The 18,611-nt window shown below is 37.2% G+C and overlaps 2 protein-coding genes and 1 long non-coding RNA gene across 15 annotated transcripts in view; 1 reads left to right on the top strand and 2 right to left on the bottom strand.

Annotated features, from left to right (window-relative positions):
• Positions 1-9,153, top strand: part of LOC127844221 (WD repeat-containing protein 7-like) — an 87,842-nt gene extending 78,689 nt beyond the window's left edge. The window contains 1 exon segment of the mRNA XM_052374283.1: positions 6,639-9,153. Coding sequence (XP_052230243.1) covers positions 6,639-6,824 — 186 coding nt within the window. The 3' untranslated portion in view covers positions 6,825-9,153.
• Positions 9,154-10,883: 1,730 nt separating this feature from the next.
• The window catches only part of LOC127844533 (protein VAC14 homolog), a 43,052-nt gene continuing 35,324 nt past the window's right edge, over positions 10,884-18,611 (bottom strand). For 6 of the 13 annotated variants that reach the window (XM_052374854.1, XM_052374853.1, XM_052374852.1 and 3 more), the window contains 3 exons: positions 15,673-15,752; positions 15,035-15,191; positions 10,884-12,248 (listed from right to left, as the gene is read on the bottom strand). In XM_052374854.1, coding sequence (XP_052230814.1) covers positions 12,104-12,248; positions 15,035-15,191; positions 15,673-15,752 — 382 coding nt within the window. In that variant the 3' untranslated portion in view covers positions 10,884-12,103. Of the gene's footprint in view, positions 12,249-15,034; positions 15,192-15,672; positions 15,753-18,611 lie in introns of those variants that run through there. The other 7 variants (XM_052374857.1, XM_052374859.1, XM_052374860.1 and 4 more) reach the window with 2 other exon arrangements.
• LOC127844539 (uncharacterized) lies at positions 12,257-14,965 on the bottom strand. Its single transcript, XR_008032797.1, has 5 exons — positions 14,835-14,965; positions 14,394-14,540; positions 14,296-14,344; positions 13,661-13,707; positions 12,257-13,368 (listed from the first exon to the last, which is right to left on the bottom strand). It is a non-coding gene; the product is annotated as an uncharacterized LOC127844539 (long non-coding RNA).

Genomic DNA, 18,611 nt, shown 5'->3' with positions numbered 1-18,611 from the left:
TATTTCGACGACTGGCTCTTACACCAGCTCGATTGTAGTTTACTTCTGACCAACCTAGAATTCTCTTGAAAGGAACTCCTCTCTTTAGGACTCCTTCTCAATGCAGACAAATTAGACCTCATTCCTTCTCAGGACTTCACTTTTGTGGGAATGAATTTCTTGACGCACATCAATCAGGTCAGAGTGTCATGTCAACGTATATCAGACCTTCTGGTAAAGTTCAACTGGGTTTTGTCCCAATCTCATATAACAGCTCAAGAATTCCTCTCTCTCAACGGTATCCTGAGCTCAGTAGCAGACTTTGTGCAGTTTGGACGTCTATTCCTACGTCCTCTTCAGCATTATCTCTCAGCTTGTTGGAAATGGTCTCCAAGCAATCTGTTAAAACAGATTCAAATCCATCCTTCCCTAGTGTCTCATCTTTAGTGGTGGCTAGACGAGGAGACTCTCTTAGCAGGAGTACCACTTCTTCCTCAGCAACCGTCATAACATCTAATCACGGATGCGAGCAAGGAAGGATGGGGTGCTCACCTGGTACCTCTCAGTCTAATAGTTTCAGGGTTTTGGTCTCATCAGGAATCTCACCTTCATATCAACAATCTAGAAATGCGAGCAGTATTTCTAGCTGTATCTCATTTCCAGTCACATCTTCGAGACTCTTGTGTGATGGTGTCAACAGACAACACATAGGTGGTGGCTTACATCCAGGCACAGGGGGGAACACATTCTCAATCCCTGTATCTGGAAACCAAGAAATTACTTGTTTTTTGCAAAACACTTAACATAAATTCTGGCCAAATACATACCAGGTCGCCTAAACGCCCTGGCGGATGGGTTGTCTTGCAAACCCCAGATACTTCCATCGGAATGGACAATTCATCAAGAAGTGACCAACCATATCTTTTTCAAGTTCAGTTATCCCCTGATCGATCTATTTGCAACCAGACACAACTACAGACTACCTCTGTATGTGAGTCCAGTTTACGATCCAGCAGCGTGGGGAATAGACGCGCTTTCATTTGCTTGGGACCAACTGGAAGCTTACGCCTATCCCCCACCCATTCTAATTCCCAAAATATTGGCGAAAATCAGGGTGAGCTCATGCCGGATACTCCTGATTGCCCCTTGGTGGCCCAGGAGATATTGGTTCATCGATCTTCTCAGTCTCCTGTATGATTATCCCAGGAAACTTCCTCACAGGTCAGATCTTCTATCTCAAAGCGACAGACTACATGCGGATCCAGTAATGTTCCACTTACACGTCTGGCCGTTATCAGGCAATCTCTGCAGAAGAAACGTTTTTCGGTCAGGGCTTCAATATAAAGAAGTAAAACTCCAGCTGCTGGAGCAGTATTGAATTCTCATTATAAACAATTAGTTGGTCCTTTGTTTAAGGCAAGTGACCGATTGCCCAAACAGTACAAAACAGCACAATACAGCACAATACAAACCAACATAAATTCAACCCTCGTTGCTTCTGCAAGGAGAAAATCCACCAGAGCAGTCTATGATGCTCGCTGGAAACTCTTCTCTAATTGGTGTATTCGAGGGAAAATTGATCCCCTCAATCCCTCTGCTAGACGCATAGTTGATTTTCTCATCTATCTTTTTGATGATAAGAAACTTTCTCTTAGCTCTATCAAAGGATACAAATCTATGATTTCGCATACATTGGCTTTTACTAATTCATCACAAATCTGTGCTGATCCAGCGATTTCGGAACTGATTAGAGCTATGGAACTTAAACGTCCTGTATCTCGAACACTGGCTCCTAAATGGGATTTAGCTTGTGTACTTGGTTCGCTTACTAAGGCTCCCTATGAACCTCTTGACCAGGCTTCTTTACAGTTCCTAACCTGGAAGACCGTTTTTCTTCTTACTATGGCTTCATTCAAACGGAGAAGTGAAATTCGTGCTCTTTCTATAGAAGATAACCACCTTCATTTTGGTGCTGTCGATGTATCTGTTACATTATTATGTCAGCCAGGATTTCTTGCTAAAAATCAACTTCCCTCTATGGCTTCCAAACCCTTCAAAGTTTCAAGTCTTTCTAGAACTTGTGGACATAAAGATGATGATAGACTCCTTTGCCCGGTAAGGGCTTTGAAGTTCTACCTTAAGAGAGTAAAGTTTATTCGAGGTTCTCGTAAAAGACTTTTTATTCCATTAAAAGGGGGGGGGGCGATGTGTCTGCGGCTTCTATTTCCCGTTGGATAGCCTCAACAATTAAGAAAGCTTATTCTTCTCTTTCATCCAGTGATTTATCCCTGTTTAAGATAATACCGCATGAATCAAGAGCTCTTTTGGCTTCGTGGGCTTATATTAAGTATACCCCACTGTCTGAAGTGCTTCAAGCTGCTTTCTGGAGGAATCCTACCACCTTCTCCTTTTTTATCTTCGTTCTCTTGAGTACCAACAAGACAATTTGTATATGTTGGGTCCTCTTGTTGTGGCTCAAACTGTAATTTCTTCTATGGCACAAGTACTCGAGGCCATCCGAGAATTAAGTACGTACAATATGGTACTAACGAAGATAATCTGAGGACATGATCTACTATCTCTGGCTGAAAACCCTAAATATGGGTTCTGCTGTGATGGGAAAAAATATGCGAACCTTCCCGTCGCAGCTGCAAAATCAGCTAGAGATAACAGGTATGTATTTATGATATTAAAACAAATTTTTAAAGTAAAATTCATTTTAATTATTAAATACTTACCTGTTATCGGTAAGTCCCACCTCCCACCCCACTCATCGACATTTTATGTTTTTGTAAAGGAAAGATGAGTTGTTGTTCTTGTTTTCCGGTTAGGTTACATTGTACTATGTTTAACCTGACTTGGTTTTCTTTATTAGAGGTGGATGATTCCCAGCGCTTAAAGTTTTCCGGATAATTAACTCCCTGGAAAGGGATTAGCTAGAGATAACAGGTAAGTATTTAATGATTAAATTGAATTTTACTTTAAAAATTTGTTTTAAATTAACTACCTCTAAGGTCATAAAACAGCTTGTCTTGGCTTTAACTTCATCATTCAGTATGCAATTCCAAAATAAGTATCACAAATGGCCACTGATGAGACAGCGTGTTGTGTGAATATAGAATAATAGGTTAGTGTTGATTATAGATCAGGTTTATCATGCGAGGCTTAGAAAACAAAAATCACGAGCCTTGGCGAGTGCTTTTTCGTTTTCGTGCCGAGAATGATAAACCTGATCTATAATCAACACTAATCTTTTATTAACCAGGTTTTCCGAAGGAAAAAACTGGTTATTAGATTGGCGAATGCGGGCGGGCTGGCTGGCTGGCTGGCGGGCTGGCTGGCTGGCTGGCGGGCTGGCGGGCTGGCGGGCTGGCGGAATAAGCTTGTCCGGGCCATAACTATGTCGTTCATTGTCAGATTTTAAAATCATTTGGCACATTTGTTCACCATCATTGGACGGTGTGTCGTGCGAAATAATTACGTCGATATCTCCAAGGTCAAGGTCACACTTTGAGTTCAAAGGTCAAAAATGGCCATAAATGAGCTTGTCCGAGCCATAACTATGTCGTTCATCGTCAGATTTTAAAATCATTTGGCACATTTGTTCACCATCATTGGACGGTGTGTCGCGCGAAATAATTACGTCGATATCTCCAAGGTCAAGGTCACACTTTGAGTTCAAAGGTCAAAAATGGCCATAAATGAGCTTGTCCTGGCCATAACTATGTCATTCATTGTGAGATTTTAAAATCATTTGGCACATTTGTTCACCATCATGGGACGGTGTGTCCCACGAAAGAATCACGTCAATATCTCCAATGTCAAGGTCGCCACGACTAAAAATAGATTTAAAAAAAAAAAAAAACTTACAAAGGGGGTTAATTTTTTTTGGTCATTTCAAAAGTTCAGTTTGAGTTTTCTCCCTTTATCAGATTTTTTTTTCACAATGAAAACCTGGTTTTGTGACAATTTTGTCCCTTGTTCTATTTATCCCACTTTTTATTAGCTCACCTGAGCACAACGTGCTTATGGTGAGCTTTTGTGATTGCCTTTTGTCCGTCGTCCGTCGTGCGTTGTCCGTTAAGCGACGTCAACATTTGCCTTGTTCACTCTCTAGAGGCCACATTTATTGTCCAATCTTCATGAAATTTCGTAAGAAGATTGGTTTCAATGATATCTTGGATGAGTTCGAAAATGGTTATGTTTGCTTGAAACACATGGCTACCAAGGGGCGGGGAATTTTTCCTTATATGGCTATAGCAAAAACACTCTAGAGGCCACATTTATTGTCTGATCTTCATGAAACTTAGTCAGAAGATTCATCCCAATAATATCTTGGACGAGTTCGAAAATGATGCCGGGTGGTTGAAAACATGGCCGTCAGTGTGCAGGGCATTTTCCTTATATGGCTATAGTAAAACCTAGTTAACACTCTAGAGGCCACATTTATTTTCCGATCTTCATGAAACTTGCTCAAAAGATTTGTCCCAATGATATCTTGAATGAGTTCAAAAATGGTAACCTTTGCTTAAAAAACATGACTGCCAAGGGGCGGGGCATTTTTCCTTATATGGCTTTATATGGCTGTAGTTAAATCTTGTTAACACTCTAGAGGCCACATTTATTGTCCAATCTTCATGAAACTTGGTCAGAAGATTCATCCCAATAATATCTTGGACGAATTTGAAAATGATGCCGGTTGGTTGAAAAACATGGCCGTTAGGGGGCAGGGTATTTTTCCTGATATGGCTATAGTAAAACCTTGTTAACACTCTAGAGGCCACATTTATTGTCCAATCTTGATGAAATATGGTCAGAAGATTTGTCTTAATGATATCTTGAATGAGTTTGAAAATGGTTACGTTTGCTTGAAAAACATGGCCGCCAAGAGGCAGGGCATTTTTCCCTATATGGCTATATAAGGCTATAGTAAAATCTTGTTAACACTCTAGAGGCCACATTTATAGTCCGATCTCCATGAAACATGGTCAGAAGATTCATCCCAATAATATCTTGGACGAGTGTAAAAATGATGCCGGTTGGTTGAAAAACATGGCCACCACGGGGCGGGGCAATTTTCCTAATATGGCTATAGTAAAACCTTGTTAACACTCTAGAGGTCACATTTATTTTCCGATCATCATGAAACTTGGTCAGAAGATTTGTCCCAATGATATCTTGGATTAGTTCGAAAATAGTTTTGGTTGCTTTAAAAACATGGCCACCAGGGGCGGGGCATTTTTCCTTATATGACTATATATGGCTATAGTAAAACCTTCTTATCACTCTAGAGTCCACATTTATTGTCCAATCTTCATGAAATTTGGTCAGAAGATTGGTCTCAATGATATCTTGGATGAGTTCGAAAATAATAATGTTTGCTTGAAAAAAATGGCTTCCAAGGGGTGGGGCATTTTTCCTTATATTGCTTTTGTAAAATCTTGTTAACACTCTAGAGGCCACATTTACTGTCCGATCTTCATGAAAATTGGTCAGAAGATTCATCCCGATAATATCTTGTACGAGTTTAAAAATGATGCCGGTTGGTTGACAAACCTGGCTGCCAGGGGGCAGGGCATTTTTCCTTACATGGCTATAGTAAAACCTTGTTTACACTCTAGAGGCCACATTTATTTTCCAATCTTTGTGAAACTTGGTCAAATTTGTCTCAATAATATCTTGTTATCTCAGGTGAGCGACTTTGGGCCTTTCAGGCCCTCTTGTTCAATAAACCTTTTAATTTAAACAACATTAGTGTTACTGGATAATTTCGCTGGATTTATGACGTCATTTTGTCGAAAAAATGATGTCATTTCGTGCCGTGGTTTATAGCAGAAATTTAATCAACAGGGTATTAATCAACCGAATTCACTATAAAAGCGGGATAAAACACTCTTTTTCTACCTCAAAGGTCATGGTCACATTTAGAGGTCAAAAGTCCAATTTGACATTTAAACAGCTTGTCCAGAATGTAAATCATCATTTATAATGACATGTCATGAAATGTCAAGGTTCACACAGAAAGGTAAAATGTCCCATTTGGGCATATTACAGTTTGTGTGGACATTTAAGTTTTTCATTTATCATACAATGTTCACTTACAACAATTGTCTCATGAGCAAGTCCTGTGTCCCTTTGACAAAAGGTCAAGGTCACACTAAATGTAAAAGATGTACAAGGATGCTGCATGTAAAATAATTACAGACATTTTATACAATGAACTCCACATGTGGGAAACGCATATCTAGTTAGATTATATTAACAATGTAAATGATGAGCAGTATTACTCAGGCCTAGTGAAATAATGCCTGTGTCTTAAGGCATGGCACTGACCTGATTATTTTTTCTAGAACTTCATACCATACAAAAATTGTTGAACTCCTGTTGTCAGAAAACAAAGATGGAGATAACAAGTACAAGCAGATTCGACATAATATTGCTAATTGCAGTATTGTTTATATGTTGATTTGATGTTGTTACATTGAAATCTATTTTACACTTTAACACACATGTACATGTATGTACTTTTTTTTATGGTGTTTGTTCTAATTCTGCATTTTTCTTCATACACATTGTCGTTCCTTGCTGTTAAGCCAAGTTTATTTTTATTTTAACATACATGTTTATTCATTTTCAACATTTTATTTCTCTCTCTGTAGACGTCGTCCTCCTCGCTGTTTGGTCTCGGTTCCCAGCACACAAAGTGTGTGCGTCAGATTGCTACCCAGCCTATCAATGTACAGTCACACACCAACCTGCTCAAACTGGTACGCCTCGTGTGGACTGACATCAGAATGGTTGTGGTGCTCACAGCAGACGGGAATGAGTACAAGTACTATGTGTAGAATGGCAGGAGTGTAGACTGACGTATGTATGGACTGACATATATGAAGACTGATATACGTGTAGACTGACATGTGTAGACTCACATACGTTTAGACTGACATGTGTTTACTGACATACATGTAGACTGGCATATGTGTAGGCTGACATGTTTAGACTCACATACGTTTAGACTGACATGTGTTTACTGACATACATGTAGACTGGCATATGTGTAGGCTGACATGTTTAGACTCACATACGTTTAGACTGACATGTGTAGACTGCACATGTAGACTGGCATATGTGTAGGCTGACATATGTGCAGACCTACATATGTGTGGACTGACATACAAACATGTAGACTGACATTTTGTGTTTATATTACTGTTAGAAATTGAAATTTACCCAATTTTCGTGAGCCTCGTTCAGGGAAAACCAGGTTTAACGCATGTGTGTAAAATGTCACTTACGATTAACCTGTACAGTCTTAGATGACACTTTCCCAATCTGGACTTTTGCTCTGAAAAGACGTCCTTTAAATAAGAAAACACTAGGGGAAACTGTCATCCCTGATTAACATGTTCAGACTGCACAGGCTAATCACAGATAACACTTAACCCACATGAATCGAGGAAAGTTTTTCCATAACAAGTTTCATATATATTTTGTACATGTAAACGGCAGATGGATGGCAATATTTATAAGTACATATGTATTATCATTGTGTAGGCTGATATCGGGTTGTAGATATTATTGCAGTCAAGAAAAATAGACATGTTTGTGTTCATCTTATTTACTTATTTAATCTAGTCCAAGTAGTTTTAGCATTTGTGAATAAACAATAATTAAACATTCCAAGCCTGAATATTATGGAAATATTGTTTGGTTCAAGTTATACAAATCTGTTTTTGATGTATGTATTAGTTAGATAGAGATACATAATTTGTATGTATGTCTGTATGTTTATAATCTTTGTTGAGTTCCCATATTTATTAAGTCATATTGAACAACCGTATAATGTCTGTATTAGATATGTAAACTTGGAAGTAAACTCAAATGAGGGTTTTGGAAAAGATTTTAAATGTTTAAGAAAAATGTATTTCCTTAATGATGTAATTGTTACAACAGTATGTTGATGTTATGTTGATGTTGATGTGTTCACAAGGGTATATGTTTTTATGCCCCCTTTCGAAGAAAAGGGGGCATATAGTGATCGGACTGTCCGTCTGTCTGTCTGTCCGTCTTTCCGTCACACTTTGCGTTTAGGTTTCGAAAAAATGCTCATAAATTCTATTTCCCTTGAGATATAACCCTGTTATTTGGTATGCATGTGTATATGGAAAAGGCCTTTCCATACGCACACATTTTTATACCCCTGTGACCTTGACCTTGAACTTAGGGTCCGCGTTAAGGTTTCGAAAAATGCTCATAACTTCTATGTCCCTTGATATATAACCTTCATATTTAGTATGCATGTGTATATGGACAAGGCCGTTCCTTACGCACAAAAATTTTGACCCATGTGACCTTGACCTTGAAGTTAGGGTCCGTGTTTAGGTTTCGAAATCTGCGTTTAGGTTTTGAAAAATGCTCATAACTTCTATGTCCCTTGAGATATAACCTTCATATTTGGTATGCATGTGTATACGGACAAGGCCTTTCCATACGCACACAAATTTTGACCCATGTGAGCTTGACCTTGAACTTAGGGTCCGTGTTTAGGTTTCGAAATCTGCGTTTAGGTTTCGAAAAAAGCTCATAACTTCTATCAAGCATTTATAGGGGGCATAAGTCATCCTGTAGTGACATGTCTTGTTTTTGTCTTTTTCACATGTGTCAGACATTTTTTTATTAGTCAGATGTTATTATGTTCTTCTCTAGAATAAATTGTTTGGGAGTCATGCTTGGTCCCTATTAATTAAAAATGGGATTATTTGCAAAAATACAGGGTATAAACTATTTTCTGTATATTGTTGTGAAAAGTATTTCAGTTATCTGTTTAATGTAATATTGGCTTAGCCATATTTAGACCCAAAATTAAGGCAAAAATATGAGCTTTATGTAACAAAAATATATGTTTTTCTATTCTACTGTTTCATTTGGATTCATCGTGAAATTATTAGGTGATAAAATATTTACACACAAATAGGAAAAAGCATTAACATTCATACATGTTTCCAGAGCCATGTATATACGATATATAATTGCACAAATTATAATCAAATTGTGCATGTACAGTGACCGTCTGACAATACCACTTAGTCAACTTCTAAAAGTGAAAGTAATAAGAAGTCAGACTGACACTGTTGTTATTGTTGTTACCTTTGGGCCCTGAATGTTTCTTGAAGACTTATAGTCTTATTTAAGAGCTATGGATTGTAGACATTATGTTAATGTAGTTTAAGGCTTTTATTACAACATTCTAGAACACAGACACGTTAATCATTGGAGTCTCTTATCCAATGGCTTAATCTACAAAGGCCTTTTTTAACCAGGTTTTTAACCAGGTTTTCCGAAGGAAAAAACTGGTTATTAGATTGGCGAATGCGGGCGGGCTGGCTGGCTGGCTGGCGGGCGGGCGGAACAAGATTGTCCGGGCCATAACTATGTCGTTCATTGTCAGATTTTAAAATCATTTGGCACATTTGTTCACCATCATTGGACGGTGTGTCGCGCGAAATAATTACGTCGATATCTCCAAGGTCAAGGTCACACTTTGAGTTCAAAGGTCAAAAATGGCCATAAATGAGCTTGTCCTGGCCATAACTATGTCATTCATTGTGAGATTTTAAAATCATTTGGCACATTTGTTCACCATCATGGAACGGTGTGTCGCACGAAAGAATCACGTCAATATCTCCAATGTCAAGGTCGCCACGACTAAAAATAGATTTTTTTTTAAAACAAACTTACCAAGGGGGTTAATTTTGTTTGTTCATTTCAAAAGTTCAGTTTGAGTTTTCTCCCTTTATCAGATTTTTTTTTCACAATGAAAACCTGGTTTTGTGACAATTTTGTCCCTTGTATCAAAGTTGCTTCCAAATTTCCTTCGTATTGCATAGGTGACAGAAAACTAACAAAAACAAACATTTTTGCATTGCGTCAAAAACAAAATGTAGCATTGAAAATGCTGTTTACAAAAACAACTGATTGAAAAAGTGAAAACTTGTCATATTGATTATCAGTATGTTAAACCTTATGAAGATTGAGAATAAGATATAATATTCAGTTTTGGAAATGTTATTGTTGAAGATAGAATTTTTTTTAAAGAAGGATCCATGAAAATGTGTGACTTACCAGTGTGTGTTATCAGCCTTGAATGTCCAAACTGTAAAACATATTAGAACAAATACATTATCACAGCCAAATGCCATTGTCCACATAACAGTTTAATATATCCAGCAAATTATAGGTATGTCTGACAAGATGCATTGATGAAGTGATAAGTTTTCTGTCTATGGCTTGGTTAATAATATAATTTTGCATGAAGATCTTCAATTGTTAAAAATAATTTACAAATGATGACGGGTTAGCTGTTTTATTTTGAGTTGTGTACCACAAATTTAGTTATTGTGGCACCACAATTTAGTTATTGTGATGTATATTTTGTTATGCATTTATGTATATTTATATTTGCTGTTGTATGGTTATAAACGTACCATTAATCATGAATGTGTTACTCCAAGAAAATTATACGAATAAATATTATATTGTACTTTTCTATTGCACTTTTTCAGTGTAAGAGTCTTCTCTGGGAATATTAAATATAAAATTTTCATTTAATGGATGTCTCTTCTAAAAGAAAGTTCTGTTTAGGTGTTGTTTAAGAGTCGTTTTTTCTGATTATTACAGAAGAGGCAATAAGGAAGAGCATCTGTAGAAAAGACCACACTTAGTCAACAAAATGTTCATGAAAACTGTTTGTGGTTTCACATGTTTATATTCCTTTGTATGCAGATGCCTTAATGTTTGTGAATAGCTTTACTGACAAAAATCAATAACTGATGTGTAGATTCATCCTACCAAAACACACTACTTATTTTGTAGTATTGGAATCAGTACAAAAACATAACAAAATAGGGTTTTCCTTTATTTATTTTTTTGTTATAACAAAATCATACATAATAAAACAAAGAATAAATGAACAACAGTACAGTATTGCACAATTTCTGGAATCAGATTTACTGTCTAATACTTGTCAACATTTTCCTTTCTGGAAGATTACATCAAAATATCTGTCTAATAAACATCCTATCCAATAACCTCAATGACATTTTTAATAAACACGATTGTCAATAACCTCTGATGAAGATTAACTTTGAAGATGTGGTAAAAAATTTGATTCTTCATAAGTATAAAAACATATTTGTTAACATGTTGCAATAATCACCATCACCTAAAAGAAACAATTTTATCTCATGAAAATCTGATGAACTGCAATTAAAAACTTATGATAACAAATCTTGCATTTATAATAGGAATTAAAAAAAAAAGTTCATGGATTCGTTGAAACAGACTTTCTTTGAGCTGTTTAGTATTAACAAACCTAATTTGTGACCTTCAGCTACTGACTGTGGTGGAGAAGTGATTATTATGTATTATGTATGAATTCTAAAAATGAAACAAGCAAATGGCACAATAAATCTAACAATGTATTTCCTCACAACACCTAAGCACTTTAGTATGCAGTCAATAGGACTGATAAGAGAATGGAAGCAAGAGATATTCCTTGTGACATGGACAGCTAGAACACAAATAACGGTATATATAGAGTGGCAAGTTAAAATCCTAACAATTGCAACAAACTTTAACATAAGCTACAGACAGCTCTTCATTTACTACAAAATCTAAACAAAATATTTTAGAAACACTCATGTGCAGTTAAATTAAACAATCTTGTATTTCTTTTAAATTGTTTTTCATTGAATTCATAGAAAATTTTAAATACATGTAGAGAGAAGTTATAAGAAGTTGAAATTATAAATAAGTGTTAATACAGAATGCGGTTTTTAGTGGAAAAATTGTCATATCTTTTGAATAACCTTTTAACCACTTAGATACGTATTTTTATGCGGTTGCAGTCCCTCAAAAAGTTAAATTTAATTAAAGACCTTTGTTACTGGATTCAAATTTCAAAGGCTTCATTTCCAACCCTTACATACTGATGAGCAGCAAACAGCATAAAACCTGAACAGACTGCGAGTTACCCGCAGGCTGTCCTGGTTTTATGCTGTTTGCACATATCAATTTTCAGTTTGCTTCTGAGTGGGAAAGGGTTCCCATGTTGCTATGTGAAAGGTCATATACAGCCGCTGACATATCCAAGATGTCTACGCCGGGCTTCACGGTGTAGGACCTGAAGGCTCTCAAAGTGCTTGAGAAGCTGGTCAAAGTCAATGGCTGCCACAAACTCATTCCTCCGACCACTGTTGGTCTGAGAAGGTCTGCAAAATATCAACAATAGGGTACAGAAGTTTAGAATAGCTTTCTCTATGTATCACAGTCCCAACACCTAACCTTTGACCTGTCAGTTGTAACAGTAACATTCTAAAGTAACATTAATAATTTTAAGTTGAAAAAGTTGCATTTTTTTTTTAGAATAGGACAATGCAAATTTCACATTGAGTATCTAAATCAATTAAGGTTGAATGCCTGTAAGTGTGAATGTTGTACGTTGGAAAGTGTAAGATTATGCTGCAATAAAACTAACTTTACAATATGATTCACCCCAATACTTCCATCCCAACTGAAGTTATTGAGTGGAACCTTTTATATATTTAAGAAAAAGACTTTAAACTGACTTGCCCCAAATGCATTGTTCAGCAACTGCATCTAAGATACCTGCACACTATTTCAGTTATTAAATATGTTATTAAGCAAAACCTGTACATGCATTTCATATTTAAGTTACAGTGACTTTGACCTTTACTGAGCTAGCCCAAATATAATCCCATACTATGTCTCAATGCAAGTTGGCTATATATATAGATAGATATCCAATAACTTTCATAAAGATTAGTCATTAAACCCTTAGGATATTTTTACTGGAAACCACATGTTTGGTTTTTTTCTATTGTCAGTGACCTTGACTTTCTGCCAACTGCCACAAATGCAATTCAAGCTTGGAAAGCATATGGGCCATGCACAGGCTTATCTGGAACAACACTTTACGCACATGCATTAAATCCCCTTTTCACAGAGTACGGCTCGTATAAGCTACATACACACCCAATTTTAGTGCAATTCCTGCATCAAAACTCTTAACATTTATTGAAACCACTTTCTATTTATAAAAACAGTGTGGTTGACCCAACCAGCTTCAAATACAATCAAAAGCTTGGTCATCATTCAAGATAGCTATCTCCAAAGTTTCATCAAGAGCAGTTAATGTAAACTAAAGTTATTTACCCGAAACCACATGTTTACAGTCACTTGCTTGTTGGCCATTTGTCTAATAACAATGATTTTAAACTTTGTTCAAACCTAGTTAAGAAGCGACAAATGCCACAGAAAACAGTTTATGCAGCTAGCTGATAGTATGTGTAGTGTGTGATGTTAGAGGACCTACTTGGCAGCTAATGCAGCCAGTTGATAGTGTGACGTTAGAGGACCTACTTGGCAGTTAATGCAGCCAGCTGATAGTGTGTGATGTTAGAGGACCTACTTGGCAGTTAATGCAGCCAATTGATAGTGTGGCATGTTAGAGGACCTACTTGGGAGTTAATGCAGCCAGCTGATAGTGTGGCATGTTAGAGGACCTACTTGGCAGTTAATGCAGCCAGCTGATAGTGTGTGATGTTTGAGGACCTACTTGGCAGTTAATGCAGCCAGCTGATAGTGAGTGATGTTAGAGGACCTACTTGGCAGTTAATGCAGCCAGTTGATAGTGTGACGTTAGAGGACCTACTTGGCAGTTAATGCAGCCAGCTGATAGTGTGTTATGTTAGAGGACCTACTTGGCAGTTAATGCAGCCAGCTGATAGTGTGTGATGTTAGAGGACCTTCTTGGCAGTTAATGCAGACAGCTGATAGTGTGTGATGTTAGAGGACCTACTTGGCAGTTAATGCAGCCAGCTGGTAGTGTGTGATATTAGAGGATCTACTTGGCAGTTAATGCAGCCAGCTGATAGTGTGTGATGTTAGAGGACCTACTTGGCAGTTAATGCAGCCAGCTGATAGTGTGGCATGTTAGAGGACCTACTTGGCAGTTAATGCAGCCATTTGATAGTGTGTGATGTTAGAGGACCTACTTGGCAGTTAATGCAGCCAGCTGATAGTGTGTCTTGTTAGAGAACCTACTTGGCAGTTAATGCAGCCAGCTGATAGTGTGGCATGTTAGAGGACCTACTTGGCAGTTAATGCAGCCAGCTGATAGTGTGTGATGTTAGAGGACCTACTTGGCAGTTATTGCAGCCAGTTGATAGTGTGTGATGTTAGAGGACCTACTTGGCAGTTAATGCAGCCAGCTGATAGTATGGCATGTTAGAGGACCTACTTGGCAGTTAATGCAGCCAGCTGATAGTGTGTGATGTTAAAGGACCTACTTGGCAATGAATACAGCCAGCTGATAGTGTGTGATGTTAGAGGACCTACTTGGCAGTTAATGCAGCCAGCTGATAGTGTGGCATGTTAGAGGACCTACTTGGCAGTTAATGCAGCCAGCTGATAGTGTGTGATGTTAGAGGACCTACTTGGCAGTTAATGCAGCCAGCTGATAGTGTGGCATGTTAGAGGACCTACTTGGCAGTTAATGCAGCCATTTGATAGTGTGTGATGTTAGAGAACCTACTTGGCAGTTAATGCAGCCAGCTGATAGTGTGGCATGTTAGAGGACCTACTTGGCAGTTAATGCAGCCAGCTGATAGTGTGTGATATTAGAGGACCTACTTGGCAGTTAATGCAGCCAGCTGGTAGTGTGTGATATTAGAGGACCTACTTGGCAGTTAATGCAGCCAGCTGGTAGTGTGTGATGTTAGAGGACCTACTTAGCAGTTTATGCAGCCAGCTGATAGTATGGCATGTTAGAGGACCTACTTGGCAGTTAATGCAGCCAGCTGATAGTGTGTGATGTTAGAGGACCTACTTGGCAGTTAATGCAGCCAGCTGATAGTGTGTGATGTTAGAGGACCTACTTGGCAGTTAATGCAGCCAGCTGATAGTGTGTCATGTTAGAGAACCTACTTGGCAGTTAATGCAGCCAGCTGATAGTGTGGCATGTTAGAGGACCTACTTGGCAGTTAATGCAGCCAGCTGATAGTGTGGTATACAGTTGAGTCTGTTCCTGAGCAGGGTGAAGGGCTCGGCCTGTGGCAGCAGCATGAGCAGCCCGTAGAGACTCTTGATCAGGTCCTGGCTGTAGGCCTCGTCTAACAATTGCAGCCGCAGGTCTAAAACATACATAGACCAGTCAGATGCAACATACATCAACTTAGTGTATACTTTGGTAAAAACTGTTGTTTTTCAATCCCTGCCTATTAAAGCAAAACAAAACTTGTTTTTGGAATGTTGTTTTGTACATGATCTATAAACAGCTATATTTCATCGGGTAATAAAGAGGAGTACTTAATGAAACAACAGCTGTGAACAGCTATTTATTCGAGTTTGTTTATTTAAAGTCCTAACTACCGGTACCTTTTATAATAATATTCATATGTGATCAATTATGCATGCTTAAAAAGACACCGACTATAAGAAAAAATTAGGCTATTATTATAAGAAATCAAGAACCAATAAAAAAATAAGTCTTATGTTGTTATAATCAAGTTCTTTAATTTAATTAATCAACACAGTTTAATTATTTTAATTTAAACACACAGAAAGGAACAATTAAAATGATTACAAAGTCACAGAGTATATCGACATACTCACATGCAAATATTGGAGACTCAATGAGCTGTATGAGCTTGTCAATCTCATTCAGAAAGTCCACTGTGATCTCCAGGTTACCGCTGGATCAAGGTCAAGGGTTAATCACATTATTATAACTTGTTCTAAAGGTTACCATTGGGTCAAGGGTTAATCACATTATTATAACTTTACCTCAAAGTTTTCATTGGGTCAAGGGTTAATCACATTATTATCACTTTATCTCCTGGCTATCATTGAATCAATGATTAATCACATTATTATCACTTGATCTCCAGATTATTGTAGGATCAAGGATTAATCAAATTATTATCACTTAATCTCAAGGTTACAACTACGTCAATCACATTATTATCACTTGATCTCAAGGTTACCACTGGGTCACGGATTAATCACATTATTATAACTTGACCTCCAGGTTACCACTGGGTCAAGGATTAATCACATTATTATAACTTGATCTCCAGGTTACCACTGGGTCAAGGATTAACCACATTATTATAACTTGATCTCCAGGTTACCACTGGGTCAAGGATTAACCACATTATTATAACTTGATCTCCAGGTTACCACTGGGTCACGGATTAATCACATTATTATAACTTGAACTCCAGGTTACCACTGGGTCAAGGATTAATCACATTACTATAACTTGATCTCCAGGTTACCACTGGGTCAAGGATTAATCACATTATTATAACTTGATCTCAAGGTTACCACTGGGTCAAGGATTAATCACATTATTATAACTTGATCTCAAGGTTACCACTGGGTCAAGGATTAATCACATTATTACCACTCCTTAAACAGACAGCACATTAACTGAAGAATGTTACAACTATGAAGGTTATTCTCCTGCTCTGGATTAATCATTTGAGTCTATAAAGTCCATAACTCCTCACGTGTCACGTGACCATCCTACGTCACGTGACTCGCTCAACTGACCAGCACATCGCTGATGAAGACTTTGTGATATAGCCAAAATATTAGAGTAAGCAAATATTGCTCTGAGTTATGGAATTGATGTACTCAAACTGAAGAATGTTGTGTGCAGGTACTTTTTAATACAGCCAACACAAGTAACAAGTTCATGATACTTACTCATTATTTTAGTATAAACTTTAACCACTATGTTATATGAATGTTAAAAAGTTTAACAGTGGTTGAATTAAGTTATACAAATGTTCTTGATATAGTACATGTTATTACAAGAGCTGTCAGAAGACAGCACGCTCGACTGTTTGAGTGCTTGACAGTATAACATAGGCCATCATGGGGAAATTGTTCATATTTAATAAGGTCAAGGTAATAATTATAGTCATATTCTAACTGGAAGAGCACCATAATTGAAACATATTGATCACTTATGTTTTAAAGAAGTGGTACATTATAGATGATTCAAGTATATTTTCCACAATCTATTGAACATTTGTAAAGACATAAAACATACTAATAAGATTATATTTCAAGTTTTATAGCAACAGCTTGGGTGGGATGGTTGGACAGTTTTTCAATAAAATAATACAAATAAATATTTGTTTACCTTTTTCATAAAAACAAAGGCTGTGTTTGTGAAACACAATGCCCCCTATTGCGCCGCTTGGAAGCCATATATTTGACATTTGATCTTGAAGGATGACCTCCACCTTTCACCACTCAAACTGTGCAGCTTCATGAGACACACATGCATGCCAAATATCAAGTCTCTATCTTCAATATTGCAAAAGTTATGACCAAGGTTAAAGTTTTGGGACAGAATGACAGATAGACAGGCCAAAAACAATATACCCCCAATCATTTGATCCGGAAGCATAACAATTTTTTTTTGGGGGGGGGGGGGTGGAGACAGGGAGACGGTGGTGTGTGGGGGATGGTTTGGGTGGAGTCCATTGTTGTATGTCAGGTAAGTGTTGATTGTCAAAGTATTAATCAAATCTGATCCCAAATAAAGAAGTTATGGCAATTTAAGCAAAATTTATTTATTTCATCTTGAGATTCAAGGTCATTCAAAGGTTAATGTCAAATTCATCTTGCCAGGTACAGTACCCTCATGATAGTAAGAAATTATTTGAAGTTTGAAAGCAATAGCCTTGAAACTTTAGAAGTAAAGTGCATCTAAACACAAAATTTAACAAAAAAGGGCCATCATTCCGTCAAAATGCCAACCAGAAATATGCAACTTGTTCTGGACAGTCCGCTTATGCTAGTTAGCGAGTGTTCCAAGTCTGAAAGCAATAGCTATGATACTTTAGGAGTAAAAATGACCAAAACACAAAACTTAACAAAAATTTCAATTTTCTAAGTATAACAGGGGCCATAATTCTGTCAAAATGCCAGTCAGAGTTACATAACTTTTCCTGCACAGTCCATTTTTGATAGTTAGTACATGTTGCAAGTATGAAAGCAATAGCTTTGATAGTTTAGGACTAAAGTGGACCTAAACACAAAACTTAATCAAATTTTCAATTTTCTAAGTATAAAAAGGGAACATAATTCTGTCAAAATGCCAGCCAGAGTTATCTAACTTTGCCTGCCCAGTCCCCTCATGATAGTAAGTAAGTGAAGCAAGTTAAAATGCAATAGCTTTAGATATTTTATGAAAAAAGTAGACCTGATTCCAAGTTTGAGTTAAATATCTTTGATAGTGTTAAAGTTTTAGAAAACAATGACATATTCTATTCTAAGTTAAAAAGGGGCATAACTTTAAAAATATTGTTGACAGAGTTATCCCGCTAGACTTTAGCAAGTGTCTTGTCCCCATAAGGAAGTAGTCCAAGTCTGAAGTGATTATCTTTGATAGTATTCAAATTATTGAAGTTATTAAAAATTTTAACCAGAAATTCTCAGTTAAAAAGGGGCATAACTCTAAAAATAATGCTGACAGAGTTATGCCGCTTGACCTACACAATTGTCTTGTTGCCATAAAGAAGTATTTCAAGTTT

This window comes from Dreissena polymorpha, chromosome 9 (genome assembly GCF_020536995.1).
Source record: "Dreissena polymorpha isolate Duluth1 chromosome 9, UMN_Dpol_1.0, whole genome shotgun sequence".
Classification (NCBI taxonomy): domain Eukaryota; kingdom Metazoa; phylum Mollusca; class Bivalvia; order Myida; family Dreissenidae; genus Dreissena; species Dreissena polymorpha.
Note: the sequence above shows the minus strand (reverse complement) of the source record. Positions and strands in the feature narration are given on the sequence as shown.